Source organism: Notolepis coatsorum (genome assembly GCF_963971535.1).
Source record: "Notolepis coatsorum genome assembly, chromosome: 14".
Classification (NCBI taxonomy): Eukaryota; Metazoa; Chordata; class Actinopteri; order Aulopiformes; family Paralepididae; genus Notolepis; species Notolepis coatsorum.
In genome coordinates, this window is record NC_140178.1 from 1,165,810 (window position 1) to 1,187,863 (window position 22,054).

General features: G+C 47.3%; 1 protein-coding gene across 1 annotated transcript in view; it reads left to right on the top strand.

Moving 5' to 3' along the window:
• Nucleotides 1–524: 524 nt before the first annotated feature.
• Nucleotides 525–22,054, top strand: part of dock6 (dedicator of cytokinesis 6) — a 141,104-nt gene continuing 119,574 nt past the window's right edge. The window contains 6 exon segments of the mRNA XM_084328304.1: nt 525–702; nt 12,360–12,444; nt 14,896–15,071; nt 16,365–16,433; nt 17,242–17,368; nt 19,714–19,920. Of these exon segments, the coding sequence (XP_084184430.1) occupies nt 656–702; nt 12,360–12,444; nt 14,896–15,071; nt 16,365–16,433; nt 17,242–17,368; nt 19,714–19,920 (711 nt within the window). The 5' untranslated portion in view covers nt 525–655.

Sequence of the window (22,054 nt, forward strand, 5' to 3'; positions counted from 1 at the left end):
AGTTTCCCTCCCCGTAATACGGCCAATGTGTATTAGTATGAACGACCAGCTAAACTGAAAGCAATGTGGAGCCAGCATTCATTCTCCAGCATTTCGTGGCGAGTGCCTTGCCCACTACGCCACGTAGCCGCCCGCAGGAAGGGCACAACTCTATCAGCTGAGTAACAATGTTCATCAAAGTGTTGAGTGCTACAGTGTAGGTTAGTTTATTGGGACAAGTGCATGACAGTAAGGTTAGTTAGGGTTAGATTTTTTTTATAAAAAAAATATAGATTTTTTTTTTTTAAACTGGGGTGGCATCTCAGGGGCACCTGAGATTTCAGGGGGGGCACGTGCCCCTGGTGCCCCAGTGGTAAAATAAACAGGCCCCCAACGCACAGTACAGGCCCCTCCTATGTATGGGGCTGCGGCACTGCAGATTTCTCCTGGTGCAGCCAGCTCGCAGGTTCGACTCCCGGCCGCTAGGAGGAACAGGGGGAGCGGGGATCACAGCCAGCTATTGTGGGAAACAGGAACACAAGGAAGCGACTCCACAGGGCGCTCACTGGGATCTACCGGAGGATCTACTGTGTTTGTTGCTACCGGAGGATCTACCGGAGGATCTACGGCCGTTACCGGACAGAGAGCTCTACATGGAGCAGCAGGACGCGACATCATGACGTCCACTAGTGAACGGAGGGCTTTTGCTCATAAAATCAACCGGTGAGTGAGACACACAGCTCCTCTCTCTCTCCCCCCACGGTCCCGGTCCACCCGGTCCTCCCGTTAGCCCGGGTTCTTCTGGGGGGTAACATCATCATCACCATCATCCTCCTCCTCCTCATCATCATCATCATCATCATCATCATCAGGCGAACCGTCCGGCGCTCGAACCCGCGGGGCTCGTCGTCATCGCTTTGGCACTTAAATAATAACCCGTTTATTGTGATGATTAAAGAAGAGACGCTAGTTATCTTGTGTTTAATATAGTTCCAGCGTCCTGGTACTTTATCATCTGTTTTAACTGAGAGGGGGTCGCAGCGCTCTGCTATACAGAGAGAGGTATATCATATAGGCCTACTATACATATATATATATTATATACAGAGAGATACAGGCCTACTATATACAGTCTACAGATATATATACAGAGAGATACAGATACTAGCATTCAGAGCTGTGTGGACAACGTTAACCTTCTGTGTATTGTCGCAGTGAAAGGGTTTAACCCTCTGTGTATTGTCTCAGTGAAAGGGTTAACCGGCTGTCGTGTGGCAGTGAAAAGGGTTAACCCCTCTGTGTATTGTCGCAGTGAAAGGGTTAACCGGCTGTCGTGTGGCAGTGAAAAGGGTTAACCCCTCTGTGTATTGTCGCAGTGAAAGGGTTAACTGGCTGTTGTGTGGCAGTGAAAAGGGTTAACCCTCTGTGTATTGTCGCAGTGAAAGGGTTAACATGTTTTACTAACCGATTTTCCAACCGGTCGTTGTTGTTGTTGTTGTTGATGATATAGTGATGATGAATAGTGTCAAGTTGACGCACCGCACCTCATTATATCGATCCATTCATCAACTATTATTATTTAGGTTAATAATAATCCCCATCTATGGAGTCTGGTCAGATGGACAAGACGACGATGTGGTCTCTGGTGTTGTTCTGGTCCAAACGGGTTCCGCTTCTTCCATCAAACCAGAAGTATAACATCTCACGCGGGGTTCATGTATTATGGAGAGAACATGCATCTCTGATCAGATTCCATCAGACATAACGGGCACAGCAGAGTGGGTGCTGTCTGTCTGCCCGTCTGTCTGTCTGTGTGTCTGCCCTGCTTTCAACATACTGCTGTGACGATGAGAGGTTGATTGATTGATTGATTGATTGAAAATTGTATTACCAGATTGCAGAATGGGTACAATACAGTACGGCTCAATACACACAATTGTTAAGGGGATGCAGACCAGAGAAAGACTTTCGTCTTGTTTACATCAGGGTTCCCCATTTTCAATTCATCATAACATATATGACATACATGACATACAGATAGACAGTAGCCCAGTAGTGAGTCTCCCTCTCTCTCTCTGTGTTTATAGCCTAACAACACCACCACGTACAGTAGTGAGTCTCCCTCTCTCTGTGTTTATAGCCTAACAACACCACCATGTACAGTAGTGAGTCTCTCTCTCTCTCTCTGTGTGTTTATAGCCTAACAACACCACCACGTACAGTAGTGAGTCTCCCTCTCTCTGTGTTTATAGCCTAACAACACCACCACGTACAGTAGTGAGTCTCCCTCTCTCTCTGTGTTTATAGCCTAACAACACCACCACGTACAGTAGTGAGTCTCCCTCTCTCTCTCTGTGTTTATAGCCTAACAACACCACCACGTACAGTAGTGAGTCTCCCTCTCTCTCTGTGTTTATAGCCTAACAACACCACCACGTACAGTAGTGAGTCTCCCCCTCTCTGTGTTTATAGCCTAACAACACCACCACGTACAGTAGTGAGTCTCCCTCTCTCTCTCTGTGTTTATAGCCTAACAACACCACCACGTACAGTAGTGAGTCTCTCTCTCTCTCTCTCTGTGTTTATAGCCTAACAACACCACCACGTACAGTAGTGAGTCTCCCTCTCTCTCTCTGTGTTTATAGCCTAACAACACCACCACGTACAGTAGTGAGTCTCCCCCTCTCTGTGTTTATAGTCTAACAACACCACCACGTACAGTAGTGAGTCTCTCTCTCTCTCTCTGTGTTTATAGCCTAACAACACCACCACGTACAGTAGTGAGTCTCCCCCTCTCTCTCTCTGTGTTTATAGCCTAACAACACCACCACCGTACAGTAGTGAGTCTCCCCCTCTCTGTGTTTATAGCCTAACAACACCACCACCTACAGTAGTGAGTCTCTCTCTCTCTCTCTGTGTTTATAGCCTAACAACACCACCACGTACAGTAGTGAGTCTCCCCCTCTCTCTCTCTGTGTTTATAGCCTAACAACACCACCACGTACAGTAGTGAGTCTCCCTCTCTCTCTCTGTGTTTATAGCCTAACAACACCACCACGTACAGTAGTGAGTCTCTCTCTCTCTCTCTCTGTGTTTATAGCCTAACAACACCACCACGTACAGTAGTGAGTCTCCCTCTCTCTCTCTGTGTTTATAGCCTAACAACACCACCACGTACAGTAGTGAGTCTCTCTCTCTCTCTGTGTTTATAGCCTAACAACACCACCACGTACAGTAGTGAGTCTCTCTCCCTCTCTCTCTGTGTTTATAGCCTAACAACACCACCACGTACAGTAGTGAGTCTCCCTCTCTCTCTGTGTGTTTATAGCCTAACAACACCACCACCGTACAGTAGTGAGTCTCCCTCTCTCTCTCTGTGTTTATAGCCTAACAACACCACCACGTACAGTAGTGAGTCTCCCTCTCTCTCTCTGTGTGTTTATAGCCTAACAACACCACCACGTACAGTAGTGAGTCTCCCTCTCTCTCTCTGTGTTTATAGCCTAACAACACCACCACGTACAGTAGTGAGTCTCCCTCTCTCTCTGTGTTTATAGCCTAACAACACCACCACGTACAGTAGTGAGTCTCCCTCTCTCTCTCTGTGTTTATAGCCTAACAACACCACCACGTACAGTAGTGAGTCTCCCCCTCTCTCTGTGTTTATAGCCTAACAACACCACCACCGTACAGTAGTGAGTCTCCCTCTCTCTCTCTGTGTTTATAGCCTAACAACACCACCACGTACAGTAGTGAGTCTCCCTCTCTCTCTCTCTGTGTTTATAGCCTAACAACACCACCACGTACAGTAGTGAGTCTCCCTCTCTCTGTGTTTATAGCCTAACAACACCACCACGTACAGTAGTGAGTCTCCCTCTCTCTGTGTTTATAGCCTAACAACACCACCACGTACAGTAGTGAGTCTCCCTCTCTCTCTCTGTGTTTATAGCCTAACAACACCACCACGTACAGTAGTGAGTCTCCCTCTCTCTCTGTGTTTATAGCCTAACAACACCACCACGTACAGTAGTGAGTCTCTCTCTCTCTCTCTGTGTTTATAGCCTAACAACACCACCACGTACAGTAGTGAGTCTCCCTCTCTCTCTCTGTGTTTATAGCCTAACAACACCACCACGTACAGTAGTGAGTCTCCCTCTCTCTCTCTGTGTTTATAGCCTAACAACACCACCACGTACAGTAGTGAGTCTCCCTCTCTCTCTCTGTGTTTATAGCCTAACAACACCACCACGTACAGTAGTGAGTCTCCCTCTCTCTCTCTGTGTTTATAGCCTAACAACACCACCACGTACAGTAGTGAGTCTCCCTCTCTCTGTGTTTATAGCCTAACAACACCACCACGTACAGTAGTGAGTCTCTCTCTCTCTGTGTTTATAGCCTAACAACACCACCACGTACAGTAGTGAGTCTCCCTCTCTCTCTCTGTGTTTATAGTCTAACAACACCACCACGTACAGTAGTGAGTCTCCCCCTCTCTCTCTCTGTGTTTATAGCCTAACAACACCACCACGTACAGTAGTGAGTCTCCCTCTCTCTGTGTTTATAGCCTAACAACACCACCACGTACAGTAGTGAGTCTCCCCCTCTCTCTCTGTGTTTATAGCCTAACAACACCACCACGTACAGTAGTGAGTCTCCCTCTCTCTCTCTGTGTTTATAGCCTAACAACACCACCACGTACAGTAGTGAGTCTCCCTCTCTCTCTCTGTGTTTATAGCCTAACAACACCACCACGTACAGTAGTGAGTCTCCCTCTCTCTCTCTGTGTTTATAGCCTAACAACACCACCACGTACAGTAGTGAGTCTCCCTCTCTCTGTGTTTATAGTCTAACAACACCACCACGTACAGTAGTGAGTCTCCCTCTCTCTCTCTGTGTTTATAGCCTAACAACACCACCACGTACAGTAGTGAGTCTCTCTCTCTCTGTGTTTATAGCCTAACAACACCACCACGTACAGTAGTGAGTCTCCCTCTCTCTCTCTGTGTTTATAGTCTAACAACACCACCACGTACAGTAGTGAGTCTCCCCCTCTCTCTCTCTGTGTTTATAGCCTAACAACACCACCACGTACAGTAGTGAGTCTCCCTCTCTCTGTGTTTATAGCCTAACAACACCACCACGTACAGTAGTGAGTCTCCCCCTCTCTCTCTGTGTTTATAGCCTAACAACACCACCACGTACAGTAGTGAGTCTCCCTCTCTCTCTCTGTGTTTATAGCCTAACAACACCACCACGTACAGTAGTGAGTCTCCCTCTCTCTCTCTGTGTTTATAGCCTAACAACACCACCACGTACAGTAGTGAGTCTCCCTCTCTCTCTCTGTGTTTATAGCCTAACAACACCACCACGTACAGTAGTGAGTCTCCCTCTCTCTCTCTGTGTTTATAGTCTAACAACACCACCACGTACAGTAGTGAGTCTCCCTCTCTCTCTCTGTGTTTATAGCCTAACAACACCACCACGTACAGTAGTGAGTCTCCCTCTCTCTCTCTGTGTTTATAGCCTAACAACACCACCACGTACAGTAGTGAGTCTCTCTCTCTCTCTCTGTGTTTATAGCCTAACAACACCACCACGTACAGTAGTGAGTCTCCCCCTCTCTCTCTGTGTTTATAGCCTAACAACACCACCACGTACAGTAGTGAGTCTCCCTCTCTCTCTGTGTTTATAGCCTAACAACACCACCACGTACAGTAGTGAGTCTCTCTCTCTCTCTGTGTTTATAGCCTAACAACACCATCACGTACAGTAGTGAGTCTCTCTCTCTCTCTCTGTGTTTATAGCCTAACAACACCACCACGTACAGTAGTGAGTCTCCCTCTCTCTCTCTGTGTTTATAGCCTAACAACACCACCACGTACAGTAGTGAGTCTCCCTCTCTCTCTGTGTTTATAGCCTAACAACACCACCACGTACAGTAGTGAGTCTCCCTCTCTCTCTGTGTTTATAGCCTAACAACACCACCACGTACAGTAGTGAGTCTCTCTCTCTCTCTCTGTGTTTATAGCCTAACAACACCACCACGTACAGTAGTGAGTCTCCCTCTCTCTCTCTCTGTGTTTATAGCCTAACAACACCACCACGTACAGTAGTGAGTCTCCCCCTCTCTCTGTGTTTATAGCCTAACAACACCACCACGTACAGTAGTGAGTCTCCCTCTCTCTCTCTCTGTGTTTATAGTCTAACAACACCACCACGTACAGTAGTGAGTCTCCCTCTCTCTGTGTTTATAGCCTAACAACACCACCACGTACAGTAGTGAGTCTCCCTCTCTCTCTCTGTGTTTATAGCCTAACAACACCACCACGTACAGTAGTGAGTCTCTCTCTCTCTCTCTGTGTTTATAGCCTAACAACACCACCACGTACAGTAGTGAGTCTCCCCCTCTCTCTCTGTGTTTATAGCCTAACAACACCACCACGTACAGTAGTGAGTCTCTCTCTCTCTCTCTGTGTTTATAGCCTAACAACACCACCACGTACAGTAGTGAGTCTCCCTCTCTCTCTCTGTGTTTATAGCCTAACAACACCACCACGTACAGTAGTGAGTCTCCCTCTCTCTCTGTGTTTATAGCCTAACAACACCACCACGTACAGTAGTGAGTCTCCCTCTCTCTCTGTGTTTATAGCCTAACAACACCACCACGTACAGTAGTGAGTCTCCCTCTCTCTCTCTGTGTTTATAGCCTAACAACACCACCACGTACAGTAGTGAGTCTCTCTCTCTCTCTGTGTTTATAGCCTAACAACACCACCACGTACAGTAGTGAGTCTCCCCCCTCTCTCTGTGTTTATAGCCTAACAACACCACCACGTACCAGTAGTGAGTCTCTCTCTCTCTCTCTGTGTTTATAGCCTAACAACACCACCACTGTATTATTCCCTCAATAATAATCAGCGTCCCAGCCAGGTTGCCTCTTTACAGCCAGACAGCTCTTATCAGCATCATCAGTAAACAACATCTTCTAAAGTTACCCCCTGGCAGCTGAAACCGTGGAGCGTCTGTGTAGATGTAAACAAAACGGATAAACCTGCATCACAGGGCACTGAGGGCACTGAGGGCAGAGTCCACCACGCTGGTTTCTACAGGACATGGTACGTGACAGACGGGGGTGTAGACTCTGTGATGTAGACCTGGTTTCTACAGGACATGGTACGTGACGGGGTGTAGAGTAGACTCTGTGATGTAGACCTGGTTTCTACAGGACATGGTACGTGACGGGGTGTAGAGTAGACTCTGTGATGTAGACCTGGTTTCTACAGGACATGGTACGTGACGGGGTGGAGAGTAGACTCTGTGATGTAGACCTGGTTTCTACAGGACATGGTACGTGACAGACCTGGTGTAGAGTAGACTCTGTGACGTAGACCTGGTCCACCAGGCGCTGGACTAACTGAACCATCATCTCTACATTTAGATTTAGTCATTTAGCTGAACGTTTTTAACCAGATCGACTTATAATCGACTTAATCCCACCAAGGGGATCAATAAAGGAATATGTTATTTTATAATGTTTACAACAAGTCAGCTGAGGGTAAGTGGTATTGTTTGTCTTTGTTGAACTTGAGTGCCTCACTCTTGACTGCATAGTAGTATAGACAATAGACATAGTAGCCTAGTAGGTAGTGGTATAGATATAGTAGTATAGACATAGTAGCGTAGTAGGTAGTGGTATAGATATAGTAGTATAGACATAGTAGCATAGTAGGTAGTGGTATAGATATAGTACATAGTACATAATAGTAACTGACTCGTGGGAAGTTTGTTCCACCATCATGGATCGATGGCAGGCCGAGGGAATATAGTCTGCTCCGCTTCCATGAGCCCCCAGGTGGGTCTGAGGCGGCCAGAAGATGCAGAGCATAGGGGTCTTGAGGGTGTGTAGTTAGAAGATGCAGAGCATAGGGGTCTTGAGGGTGTGTAGTTAGAAGATGCAGAGCATAGGGGTCTTGAGGGTGTGTAGTTAGAAGATGCAGAGCATAGGGGTCTTGAGGGGGTGTAGTTAGAAGATGCAGAGTGTAGGGGTCTTGAGGGTGTGTAGTTAGAAGATGCAGAGCATAGGGGTCTTGAGGGTGTGTAGTTAGAAGATGCATAGCGTAGGGGTCTTGAAGGTGTGTAGTTAGAAGATGCATAGCGTAGGGGTCTTGAAGGTGTGTAGTTAGAAGATGTAGAGCGTAGGGGTCTTGAGGGTGTGTAGTTAGAAGATGCAGAGCGTAGGGGTCTTGAAGGTGTGTAGTTAGAAGATGTAGAGCATAGGGGTCTTGAGGGTGTGTAGTTAGAAGATGCAGAGCGTAGGGGTCTTGAGGGTGTGTAGTTAGATGATGCAGAGAGTAGGGGTCTTGAGGGTGTGTAGTTAGAAGATGCAGAGCGTAGGGGGTCTTGAGGGTGTGTAGTTAGAAGATGCAGAGTGTAGGGGTCTTGAGGGTGTGTAGTTAGAAGATGCAGAGCGTAGGGGTCTTGAGGGTGTGTAGTTAGAAGATGCAGAGCGTAGGGGTCTTGAGGGTGTGTTGTTAGAAGATGCAGAGCGTAGGGGTCTTGAGGGTGTGTATAGAAGATGCAGAGCGTAGGGGTCTTGAGGGTGTGTAGTTAGAAGATGCAGAGCGTAGGGGTCTTGAGGGTGTGTAGTTAGAAGATGCAGAGTGTAGGGGTCTTGAGGGTGTGTTGTTAGAAGATGCAGAGTGTAGGGGTCTTGAGGGTGTGTAGTTAGAAGATGCAGAGTGTAGGGGTCTTGGGGGTGTGTAGTTAGAAGATGCAGAGCGTAGGGGTCTTGAGGGTGTGTAGTTAGAAGATGTAGAGTGTAGGGGTCTTGAGGGTGTGTAGTTAGATGATGCAGAGAGTAGGGGTCTTGAGGGTGTGTAGTTAGAAGATGCAGAGCGTAGGGGTCTTGAGGGTGTGTTGTTAGAAGATGTAGAGCGTAGGGGTCTTGAGGGTGTGTAGTTAGAAGATGCAGAGCGTAGGGGTCTTGAGGGTGTGTAGTTAGAAGATGCAGAGTGTAGGGGTCTTGAGGGTGTGTTGTTAGAAGATGTAGAGCGTAGGGGTCTTGAGGGTGTGTAGTTAGAAGATGCAGAGCGTAGGGGTCTTGAGGGTGTGTAGTTAGAAGATGCAGAGTGTAGGGGTCTTGAGGGTGTGTAGTTAGAAGATGCAGAGTGTAGGGGTCTTGGGGGTGTGTAGTTAGAAGATGCAGAGTGTAGGGGTCTTGAGGGTGTGTAGTTAGAAGATGCAGAGCGTAGGGGTCTTGAGGGTGTGTAGTTAGAAGATGCAGAGTGTAGGGGTCTTGAGGGTGTGTTGTTAGAAGATGCAGAGTGTAGGGGTCTTGAGGGTGTGTAGTTAGGCTGCGTTCACGACTGTGTAAACAGAGCAAATCACATGGGATTCCATGTGATTTGCTCTGTTTACACTGTCGTGAAACGCATTTGAATTGAACGCAATTGAATTTGATCTTTTCAATTCTGGGCCACTTTCATATGTGGTCCTAAATGAGATACTGGTCTGATCTTTTGCAGCGTGACCTCCGTCTGAACGGTCACCTGACTTTCATGTAACTTTTACATTATCACTCTTTTTGTCATAATTCTTTACGTCCATCTTCGTTATTGTTCATTTGGGCACGCGGGTCAGTTCAGGAGCAGTGACCACTAGTTCACACTGGAATCTGATATTGGTCATATATAAAAAAAAAATAAAATAAAAAACAATAACAATAAAAAAAGAAATCTGATCTGAGCATTAAATCAGAATTGAGCACTTAGGGCTCGCAGTGTGAACGTGACCTTGGAGACCTTCCACCTCGCTGCACGGCACGCCATCCAGTCTAGGCCTGGGCGGTATCATTGTTTTCACACCGTCATACCTTGATGACCTAATACCCCGGTGTACGGTATATGACGGTATGACTTTCATTTTCATCAGCGGGGGGGGGGGGGCAACCCGTGTTACCAAGTAAACAAATCGCTGAGATGGCCAGTTAGCCCGCAGCATCCGAGTGCTACTATCATTAGCTCTCAGAATGGTAGCCACTAGCCAGAAGCCCGGAGCATCCTAGTAATACTAACGTTAACTCTCAGAATGGTAGCCAGGAGCCCCGCAGCACCCTAGTACTAGTAACGTTAGTATTGTGTATTCAAAAACGCACTGGACTGCGACGTAACGTTTTACCATTTATTTGCTTGCTCCACCAGTCCACATTTAATTTCCAGTGAAGCGGGGTTTCCCCTCCTCTTCCTGTGTGTAGACAACCAGCTCTGCCCTCTGCTGGCGCGTGTGTGCAGTGCACTACAACCAACCACTGTTAAAACTCTGTTTCACTGTAATATAAACTGAAACGGATCTGTGATTTTGACGGTATTGGTTTTCAATACCGTCGGGATTTCTAAATACCCTGGTATACCGTAATACCGTCATACCGCCCAAGCCTAATCCAGCCCCCTCTCTGTCCGCTCAGTGGGACCCAGGCCATTGTTCAGCGCAGGATGTAGGAAAGGGTGTGGGGGCTTCCAGCCTTCCTCCTTCCTGTTTCAGAGAGGAGGGATTATGGAGACGCAGATGTTACGTTCCGATCTCCTCTGATTTCCAACAACATGTGTTCGACATGCTTTTGGCTTCTCTGACGTTTCGAACACGTCGCTCCCTCGTGAAACAGCTGCAGAATGATCTCCGTGTCTCACAGGAAGTGGAGGAGCTGTTTCTCAGAGAGGGTGGTGGTCATGGCAACAGCGCGGCAGAGGGAACATGTGAGCGTCACGTCTCTGGAGGCAGCAGGGTGACAGCGAGGGGTTACTGGATCATGTACAGAGTGATCACACTGGGTTATTCTCTGGATCATACAGCCCTGAGGAGGCCATGAGCCTGGCGTGTTCCATCATAAGGACCATGACTGGAACGCTGAAGCCCCTGCAGCTATGTGTGTCTGTGTGTGTGTGTGTGTGTCTGTCTCTGTCTGTGTGTGTGTCTGTGTGTGTCTGTCTCTGTCTGTGTGTGTGTCTGTGTCTCTGTCTGTGTGTGTCTGTGTGTGTCTCTGTCTCTGTCTGTGTGTGTCTGTGTCTCTGTCTGTGTGTGTGTGTCTGTGTGTGTGTGTGTGTGTGTGTGTGTGTCTGTGTCTGTGTGTGTGTGTGTGTGTCTGTGTCTGTGTGTGTGTGTCTGTGTGTGTGTCTGTGTGTGTGTGTCTGTGTGTGTGTGTGTGTGTCTGTGTCTGTGTGTGTGTCTGTGTGTGTGTCTGTGTCTGTGTGTCTGTGTCTGTGTGTGTGTGTCTGTGTCTGTGTGTGTGTGTCTGTGTGTGTCTGTGTGTGTGTGTCTGTGTGTGTGTCTGTGTGTCTGTGTCTGTGTGTGTGTGTCTGTGTGTGTGTCTGTGTCTGTGTGTGTGTGTCTGTGTGTGTGTCTGTGTCTGTGTGTCTGTGTCTGTGTGTGTGTGTCTGTGTGTGTGTGTCTGTGTGTGTGTCTGTGTCTGTGTGTGTGTGTCTGTGTCTGTGTGTGTGTGTGTGTGTGTGTGTCTGTGTCTGTGTGTGTGTGTGTCTGTGTGTCTGTGTCTGTGTGTGTGTGTCTGTGTCTGTGTGTGTGTGTCTGTGTCTGTGTGTGTGTGTCTGTGTGTGTGTGTCTGTGTGTGTGTGTCTGTGTGTGTGTCTGTGTGTCTGTGTGTGTCTGCCTCTGTGTGTCTGTGTGTCTGTGTGTGTCTGCCTTAACTTTTTGACTTACCAGCCATTTGGCTGGTAGATTTTAAAAACTACCAGCCAGGCAGATTTTTTACCAGCCAAAAATTATAAATAGCTTTTTAGTATATCGCCATCTGTTATTATTACTATAATACTCTCATATGCTATTTTCAAATAATATCATAAACAACATAAGGAATATTAGCATACTTTTGAGTGGACTGAAGGAATGAGTCAGCGTTAATAGTTTTAAATGCAAATAATTTATTGAAACATAGAAGTGGGGTCGGTTGGGACACACACGCACGCACACACAATGGGGGACCCTGATGTAAACAAGACAAACGTCTTTCTCTGGTCTGCATCCCCTTAACACTTTGTGCGCCATTCACGTTGTACGACGTGTTTCAAGTTCATGCGAATTCTGCCAATCCACGGCGTACAACGTTATTTTGTGTGTGTGACGGCCGGCCAAGCCGACAGCTGACAGCTGGATTCGATACCAGTGTCTCTTGCGTTGGTGACGAGCGCTTAGTCCGCTGCTGCGCCACCCAGCCGCCCAAGTTCAACACAGTTTGACGAACAATCTTACTGACCCTTAGCTGCCAGAGTTGTACCCTTCCTTCCTGCTGACTGTTGTACAGAACATACATATAAAAGGACAAAAGCGTAACTCCCTAAATGTGCCGTCTCGTCTCGTCTCGTCTCCTCCAGGACCGTGGCAGCGGAGGTGAGGAAGCAGGTCTCCAGAGAGTACGGCTCCCCTCAGCTGAGGAAACGAGGGGGGGGGCACCAACCGGTGAGTACTGTGAGCTGTACTGTGAGCTGTACTGTCCTGTGAGCTGTACTGTCCTGTGAGCTGTACTGTCCTGTGAGCTGTACTGTCCTGTGAGCTGTACTGTACTGTGAGCTGTACTGTACTGTGAGCTGTACTGTACTGTGAGCTGTACTGTACTGTGAGCTGTCCTGTGAGCTGTACTGTCCTGTGAGCTGTACTGTCCTGTGAGCTGTCCTGTGAGCTGTACTGTCCTGTGAGCTGTACTGTCCTGTGAGCTGTACTGTCCTGTGAGCTGTACTGTACTGTGAGCTGTACTGTACTGTGAGCTGTACTGTCCTGTGAGCTGTCCTGTGAGCTGTACTGTCCTGTGAGCTGTCCTGTGAGCTGTACTGTACTGTGAGCTGTACTGTGAGCTGTACTGTCCTGTGAGCTGTACTGTCCTGTGAGCTGTACTGTCCTGTGAGCTGTACTGTACTGTGAGCTGTACTGTCCTGTGAGCTGTACTGTCCTGTGAGCTGTACTGTCCTGTGAGCTGTACTGTCCTGTGAGCTGTACTGTCCTGTGACCCCTACTGTCCTGTGAGCTGTACTGTCCTGTGAGCTGTACTGTCCTGTGAGCTGTACTGTACTGTGAGCTGTACTGTCCTGTGAGCTGTACTGTACTGTGAGCTGTACTGTCCTGTGAGCTGTACTGTCCTGTGAGCTGTCCTGTGAGCTGTACTGTACTGTGAGCTGTACTGTCCTGTGAGCTGTACTGTCCTGTGAGCTGTACTGTCCTGTGAGCTGTACTGTACTGTGAGCTGTACTGTCCTGTGAGCTGTACTGTACTGTGAGCTGTACTGTCCTGTGAGCTGTACTGTCCTGTGAGCTGTACTGTCCTGTGAGCTGTACTGTACTGTGAGCTGTACTGTCCTGTGAGCTGTACTGTACTGTGAGCTGTACTGTCCTGTGAGCTGTACTGTACTGTGAGCTGTACTGTCCTGTGAGCTGTACTGTCCTGTGAGCTGTACTGTCCTGTGAGCTGTACTGTACTGTGAGCTGTACTGTCCTGTGAGCTGTACTGTCCTGTGAGCTGTACTGTACTGTGAGCTGTACTGTCCTGTGAGCTGTACTGTACTGTCCTGTGAGCTGTACTGTACTGTGAGCTGTACTGTACTGTGAGCTGTACTGTACTGTGAGCTGTACTGTCCTGTGAGCTGTACTGTCCTGTGAGCTGTACTGTACTGTGAGCTGTACTGTCCTGTGAGCTGTACTGTCCTGTGAGCTGTACTGTCCTGTGAGCTGTACTGTGAGCTGTACTGTCCTGTGAGCTGTACTGTACTGTGAGCTGTACTGTCCTGTGAGCTGTACTGTCCTGTGAGCTGTCCTGTCCTGTGAGCTGTACTGTGAGCTGTACTGTCCTGTGAGCTGTACTGTCCTGTGAGCTGTACTGTACTGTGAGCTGTACTGTCCTGTGAGCTGTACTGTCCTGTGAGCTGTACTGTACTGTGAGCTGTACTGTCCTGTGAGCTGTACTGTCCTGTGAGCTGTACTGTACTGTGAGCTGTACTGTCCTGTGAGCTGTACTGTCCTGTGAGCTGTACTGTCCTGTGAGCTGTCCTGTCCTGTGAGCTGTACTGTACTGTGAGCTGTACTGTCCTGTGAGCTGTACTGTCCTGTGAGCTGTACTGTCCTGTGAGCTGTACTGTCCTGTGAGCTGTCCTGTCCTGTGAGCTGTACTGTACTGTGAGCTGTACTGTCCTGTGAGCTGTACTGTCCTGTGAGCTGTACTGTCCTGTGAGCTGTACTGTACTGTGAGCTGTACTGTACTGTGAGCTGTACTGTACTGTGAGCTGTACTGTCCTGTGAGCTGTACTGTCCTGTGAGCTGTACTGTTATGTGAGCTGTACTGTCCTGTGAGCTGTACTGTACTGTGAGCTGTACTGTCCTGTGAGCTGTACTGTCCTGTGAGCTGTACTGTGAGCTGTACTGTTATGTGAGCTGTACTGTACTGTGAGCTGTACTGTCCTGTGAGCTGTACTGTCCTGTGAGCTGTACTGTCCTGTGAGCTGTACTGTACTGTGAGCTGTACTGTCCTGTGAGCTGTACTGTACTGTGAGCTGTATTGTCCTGTGAGCTGTACTGTCCTGTGAGCTGTACTGTCCTGTGAGCTGTACTGTCCTGTGAGCTGTACTGTCCTGTGAGCTGTACTGTACTGTCCTGTGAGCTGTACTGTACTGTCCTGTGAGCTGTGTGTGTGTGTGTGTGTGTGTGTGTGTGTGTGTGTGTGTGTGTGTGTGTGTGTGTGTGTGTGTGTGTGTGTGTGTGTGTGTGTGTGTGTGTGTGTGTGTGTGTGTGTGTGTGTGTGTGTGTGTGTGTGTGTGTGTGTGTGTGTGTGTGTGTGTGTGTGTGTGTGTGTGTGTGCGTGCGTGCGTGCGTGCTTTATATGGTTATTATTGGTATATATATAATAGGCTTATATGTTGATTGACAGGTCCCCCTGACGGAGGTGGTTGAGCCCGTGGACTTTGAGGAGTATGTCAGTAGCCACGCCCCCGGGGCGGAGCCTGGACCCCTCCGACAGCTGATGGAGTTCCCCCCCGACGACCTGGAGCTGGTCCAGCAGGAGAAGGAGTGCACCACCCTGGAGCCCCCCCTGCTGGAGGAGGAGTGAGTTACACCCTTTATTAACTAACCCCCCCTGCTGGAGGAGGAGTGAGTTACACCCTTTATTAACTAACCCCCCCTGCTGGAGGAGGAGTGAGTTACACCCTTTATTAACTAACCCCCCCTGCTGGAGGAGGAGTGAGTTACACCCTTTATTAACTAACCCCCCCCTGCTGGAGGAGGAGTGAGTTACACCCTTTATTAACTAACCCCCCCTGCTGGAGGAGGAGTGAGTTACACCCTTTATTAACTAACCCCCCCTGCTGGAGGAGGAGTGAGTTACACCCTTTATTAACTAACCCCCCCTGCTGGAGGAGGAGTGAGTTACACCCTTTATTAACTAACCCCCCCTGCTGGAGGAGGAGTGAGTTACACCCTTTATTAACTAACCCCCCCTGCTGGAGGAGGAGTGAGTTACACCCTTTATTAACTAACCCCCCCTGCTGGAGGAGGAGTGAGTTACACCCTTTATTAACTAACCCCCCCTGCTGGAGGAGGAGTGAGTTACACCCTTTATTAACTAACCCCCCTGCTGGAGGAGGAGTGAGTTACACCCTTTATTAACTAACCCTAACCCCCCCTGCTGGAGGAGGAGTGAGTTACACCCTTTATTAACTAACCCCCCCTGCTGGAGGAGGAGTGAGTTACACCCTTTATTAACTAACCCTAACCCCCCCTGCTGGAGGAGGAGTGAGTTACACCCTTTATTAACTAACCCCCCCTGCTGGAGGAGGAGTGAGTTACACCCTTTATTAATACAACATCTCAGACACAGTCTCATGTCCTTTAAACCTTTATTTATACAACATCATGGAGACATAGTCTCATGTCCTTTAAACCTTTATTTATACAACATCTCAGACACAGTCTCATGTCCTTTAAACCTTTATTTATACAACATCTCAGACAGTCTCATGTCCTTTAAACCTTTATTTATATTAATTCCCATTGGAGAGTTTAAGCTTCTTACACACAACATTGAAAGGGCATCCATGGGGGCCTGTTCTTAATTTAATTTATCTAGATTTGAGCCTCTCTTAGACTTTCAGTTGTTACTTGTCTTGTTTTTGTCTGTAACTAAACCACAACCACACAGAGCCTGGTTAGAGAAAACAGTCAACACCTCCCCGTGCTGTCTGTCATATAGGATGGATATGAATATTACACCCCCTGTGCTGTCTGTCATATAGGATGGATATGAATATTACACCCCCCCGTGCTGTCTGTCATATAGGATGGATATGAATATTACAGGCTGCTGAGCTCCATTATTGATGTGATGATGTTGTTCCTCAGCTCGCTGGACCCCAGAGTGAGGGACGCCCTGGCCGTGTACACTGACCAGTGGCTCATCATCCAGAGGAAGTAAGTGAGGAGGAGGAGGAGGAGGAGGAGGAGGAGGGGGGGAGGAGGAGCAGGAGGAGGAGGAGGAGGGGGGGGGGAGGAGGGGGGGGAGGAGGAGGAGGAGGAGGAGGAGGAGGAGGAGGAGGGGGAGGAGGAGCAGGAGGAGCAGGAGGAGGAGGGGGAGGAGGAGGAGGAGGGGGGGGGAGGAGGAGGAGGAGGAGGAGGGGGAGGAGGAGAGGGAGGAGGAGGAGAGGGAGAGGGAGGAGGGGGGAGGAGGAGGAGGAGGAGGAGGAGGAGGAGGAGGAGGAGGGGGAGGGGGAGGGGGAGGACACAGCTCCTTTACTCAAGTAGAAATACCCAGATCAAATAGTGCTCTTTTCATTGAAAGATTGAAAGTACATCATCATCTTCATCGATTATTGCCGTGCCATGTACTAGCTGTTGGTGATGTAAACAGCTGTTGTCTGGTGATGTAAACAGCTGTTGTCTGGTGATGTAAACAGCTGTTGCCTGGTGATGTAAACAGCTGTTGTCTGGTGATGTAAACAGCTGTTGTCTGGTGATGTAAACAGCTGTTGTCTGGTGATGTACACAGCTGTTGTCTGGTGATGTACACAGCTGTTGTCTGGTGATGTAAACAGCTGTTGTCTGGTGATGTAAACAGCGGCCAATCATAGTCGACTATACAAATCCTTAGTCGGGACAGCCCTAGTATCATCTATGTATCCTCTCTGTATTCTCTCTGTGTATCTATGTATCTCTATGTATCCTCTAAGTATCCTCTATGTATAATCTCTGTATAATCTCTGTGTCCTCTCTCTGTATCTAGGTACCAGCACTACAGTACGACGTACTCGCCCCACAACTCTGAGCGGCAGAGAGAGAGACAGCGAGGGCTGATCAAACAGACCTTTGAGCTGGACGAGGCCGCGACTGCAGAGCGCCAGGACGACCAGGTAGCCTGTGACATAATAATGGCATTAAAATACAGTGCTGCTGCTTTTGTTGACAGAGAGTTTCTGATGTGACGGAAGTTTGATAAGTGAAACTTTGCATTGTTTACTACCGATTTGATTTGTTTTTTTCGTTTTTTTGGTGTTTAAATGCAGACATGAGTTAAGGCCTCTACATGCTACAGCAACTTCAAAGCAACTTCGACACAACATCGACAAAGCAACGGTGTTGCAGACACTCTACCTTTATGCTTCTGCAAAATCAACGCGCAGCCTATGTAACATTGTACCCCGTATGTAGCTAGGTTCCCTAGATAGATGACGCTTCCCTTCTCAACCAACCCATTGATAAAAGCAGAAAAATAAGCATAGTTTTTACTTCCGGGCGGGGGGTTTCAAAATAAAAGAGCGAGTCTAAAAGCAGCGTAAATACGTTTATTTTTTACAATATCTAACGTTACACGAACCTAAACTAATCTAAAGTTAGTTTAGGTTCGTGTTAACGTTAGATTATGTACAAAATAAACGTATTTCCGGTGCTTTTAGTCGTCGCTCTTTTATTTTGAAATTCCCCGACCGGAAGTATTATAGTGTCTGTTGCTAGCAGCTTAACCTTTGTCAGCCGGTTCTTTGCTTTTTAACGTAACTTCATTCGTTTCCAATGGAGAGGAGAGAAAGACCGGCTCACATGCAGCTCAAACTACCTATTGGAATAAATTAATTGATTGATGTTTAACTTGTCCCTGTGTGTGTCCAGTCATTTCGACTAGCAAACGTTGTATTTAACGTTAAAGTTACCTCAGGATACCATTGTATTTAGCTATGCAGCTAATGTGGATAGCATTTTGTATAGCACCAATGCTAGCTGGCTGGCTACAGCTTTATTTACTAAATTATGGAGGCTTTTTTATCGTCAAGGTAAGAGAGGATTTGTCATGATCAACTAAGAGAGGATTTGTCATGATCAACTGAAGGCGTATGCTATGGAACAATATGTGCTTGGGTTTTCAGAAAAAGGCCAGCTATGTGACGCTAATTATTTAGCATCAACGCTGGCTGGCTACAACAATGGCGGATGGTATTCTCTGCGATACCTATATTATTCTATGACAGCCCCGCCCCCATTCGCTAACCAACCAATCACTGCTACGCAATATCAACGCAACGGTTGTTTAGGTTAGATTTTGGAGACATGTACGCAGATTCCTCGCAACACAGTCTACAAGACCCTAAACAACAACCGCGCTGAAATCGCGCTGATGTTGTGTTGAAGTTGCTTTGAAGTTGCTGTAGCATGTAGAGGCCTTTAGTCAACCATTCAGTGACCGATGTCATTACCGCTGTTAACTTGTTTGCAGCTTGCTGCTTGGTTTCTGCATGGACATAAATGACCGTATCATCCGCAGGCACTCGGCTTCTATAGAATATCACCTCCTTTTATCTTTCACCCCCCCCCCCCCCCCCCCCCCCACTGGAGTGAATCACTGCTGCACTTAGAGCAGGGGTCGGCAACCTGCGGCCTTTTTTTTACTTTTTTATTATTTTGGAGATCGATGTCATACTGTGACACTGAAATGAAAAAACATTTCATCAACTAAGATATTTAGTCAACAAAAGGCTTACCTGTATGCCTGATATGTGGTGCGAAATTTGCGAACAATGAAAAATTCACTTTTTATTTGATAGATTTTCCACAAATAAGGGAAGGACTCTAATAGAGCTGCATAGTTCAGGGTTTTATTTCAAAGTAGGTCTACAGATGGTATTCTTTTTTCAAAGTGGACTACTTTCTATTTTATAAATGTTCCACAAATAAGGGAAGGACTCAAATATACCTGAATAGTTCAGGGTTTTATTTCAAAGTCGGTCTACAGACACCAGTGTTTTGTCTCCTCTTCTGTGTTTTATTAAAAAATAGGTCTACACAGCCAGTATTTTGTCTCCTCTTCATAAGAGTTTGAGGTTTTCCTTTGTTATAACAGGTAAAAACAGCAATTAAAAAGTCAAATTTTTTCTTTTTGTTGCTTTATAATCCCATTAATGCAACAAACTGTGTGCTATAAGTATAAAGTATAATAAATCGCAAATTACTTTGGGTATGCAATTGTCAGGCGTTTTATGCTAAATGTGGGGTATGCTTGGGGATATATAAAACGTTATACACTGTGTTATCTTCATTTTAAGGGTAAATAGGTTGTGCGGCTCCCTGAGCATTTTATTTTGTGGGACGGGGGAAAAGTGGCTCTTTTGATAGTAAAGGTTGCTGACCCCTGACTTAGAGGTTACAACGCTTTCTCGAATCCAGCTATGAACTCACCCTCCACCCCCCCCCCCCCCCCCCCCCCGAGGCTAAGCGCCGCTCCGTCTCCCTGGACGACACCCCCCGGGGCAGCTGGGCCTCCAGTATCTTCGACCTGAAGAACTCGTCTCCAGACGCCCTGCTGCCCTCGGTGTTGGAGCGCAGCGCGCCCGAGGACCTGGACCAGCGCAACGCAGAGGCTCGCCTGAGGGGGCGCCACCCCGACCTGCTGGGCCTCTACCCCCCTCCTGACGAGGTCTGTGGCCCTGTGGCTATAGCTTATACTGTACTAATGTACTAATACTATACTGAGATGTGAGGCTACATTGAGCTAGCTCTACCAGAGAACAGAGATGTACGGCTACATTAAGCTAGCTCTACCAGAGAACAGAGATGTAAGGCTACATTAAGCTAGCTCTACCAGAGAACAGAGATGTAAGGCTACATTAAGCTAGCTCTACCAGAGAACAGAGATGTAAGGCTACATTAAGCTAGCTCTACCAGAGAACAGAGATGTAAGGCTACATTAAGCTAGCTCTACCAGAGAACAGAGATGTACGGCTACATTGAGCTAGCTCTACCAGAGAACAGAGATGTAAGGCTACATTAAGCTAGCTCTACCAGAGAACAGAGATGTAAGGCTACATTAAGCTAGCTCTACCAGAGAACAGAGATGTAAGGCTACATTAAGCTAGCTCTACCAGAGAACAGAGATGTAAGGCTACATTAAGCTAGCTCTACCAGAGAACAGAGATGTAAGGCTACATTGAGCTAGCTCTACCAGAGAACAGAGATGTAAGGCTACATTAAGCTAGCTCTACCAGAGAACAGAGATGTAAGGCTACATTGAGCTAGCTCTACCAGAGAACAGAGATGTAAGGCTACATTAAGCTAGCTCTACCAGAGAACAGAGATGTACGGCTACATTAAGCTAGCTCTACCAGAGAACAGAGATGTAAGGCTACATTAAGCTAGCTCTACCAGAGAACAGAGATGTAAGGCTACATTAAGCTAGCTCTACCAGAGAACAGAGATGGCTACATTAAGCTAGCTCTACCAGAGAACAGAGATGTACGGCTACAATTAAGCTAGCTCTACCAGAGAACAGAGATGTACGGCTACATTAAGGCTAGCTCTACCAGAGAACAGAGATGTAAGGCTACATTAAGCTAGCTCTACCAGAGAACAGAGATGTAAGGCTACATTGAGCTAGCTCTACCAGAGAACAGAGATGTACGGCTACATTAAGCTAGCTCTACCAGAGAACAGAGATGTAAGGCTACATTAAGCTAGCTCTACCAGAGAACAGAGATTGTAAGGCTACATTAGAGCTAGCTCTACCAGAGAACAGAGATGTAAGGCTACATTAAGCTAGCTCTACCAGAGAACAGAGATGTAAGGCTACATTAAGCTAGCTCTACCAGAGAACAGAGATGTAAGGCTACATTAAGCTAGCTCTACCAGAGAACAGAGATGTAAGGCTACATTGAGCTAGCTCTACCAGAGAACAGAGATGTAAGGCTACATTAAGCTAGCTCTACCAGAGAACAGAGATGTAAGGCTACATTAAGCTAGCTCTACCAGAGAACAGAGATGTAAGGCTACATTGAGCTAGCTCTACCAGAGAACAGAGATGTAAGGCTACATTGAGCTAGCTCTACCAGAGAACAGAGATGTAAGGCTACATTAAGCTAGCTCTACCAGAGAACAGAGATGTAAGGCTACATTAAGCTAGCTCTACCAGAGAACAGAGATGTAAGGCTACATTAAGCTAGCTCTACCAGAGAACAGAGATGTAAGGCTACATTAAGCTAGCTCTACCAGAGAACAGAGATGTAAGGCTACATTAAGCTAGCTCTACCAGAGAACAGAGATGTAAGGCTACATTGAGCTAGCTCTACCAGAGAACAGAGATGTAAGGCTACATTGAGCTAGCTCTACCAGAGAACAGAGATGTAAGGCTACATTAAGCTAGCTCTACCAGAGAACAGAGATGTAAGGCTACATTAAGCTAGCTCTACCAGAGAACAGAGATGTAAGGCTACATTAAGCTAGCTCTACCAGAGAACAGAGATGTAAGGCTACATTAAGCTAGCTCTACCAGAGAACAGAGATGTAAGGCTACATTAAGCTAGCTCTACCAGAGAACAGAGATGTAAGGCTACATTAAGCTAGCTCTACCAGAGAACAGAGATGTAAGGCTACATTAAGCTAGCTCTACCAGAGAACAGAGATGTAAGGCTACATTAAGCTAGCTCTACCAGAGAACAGAGATGTAAGGCTACATTAAGCTAGCTCTACCAGAGAACAGAGATGTAAGGCTACATTAAGCTAGCTCTACCAGAGAACAGAGATGTAAGGCTACATTGAGCTAGCTCTACCAGAGAACA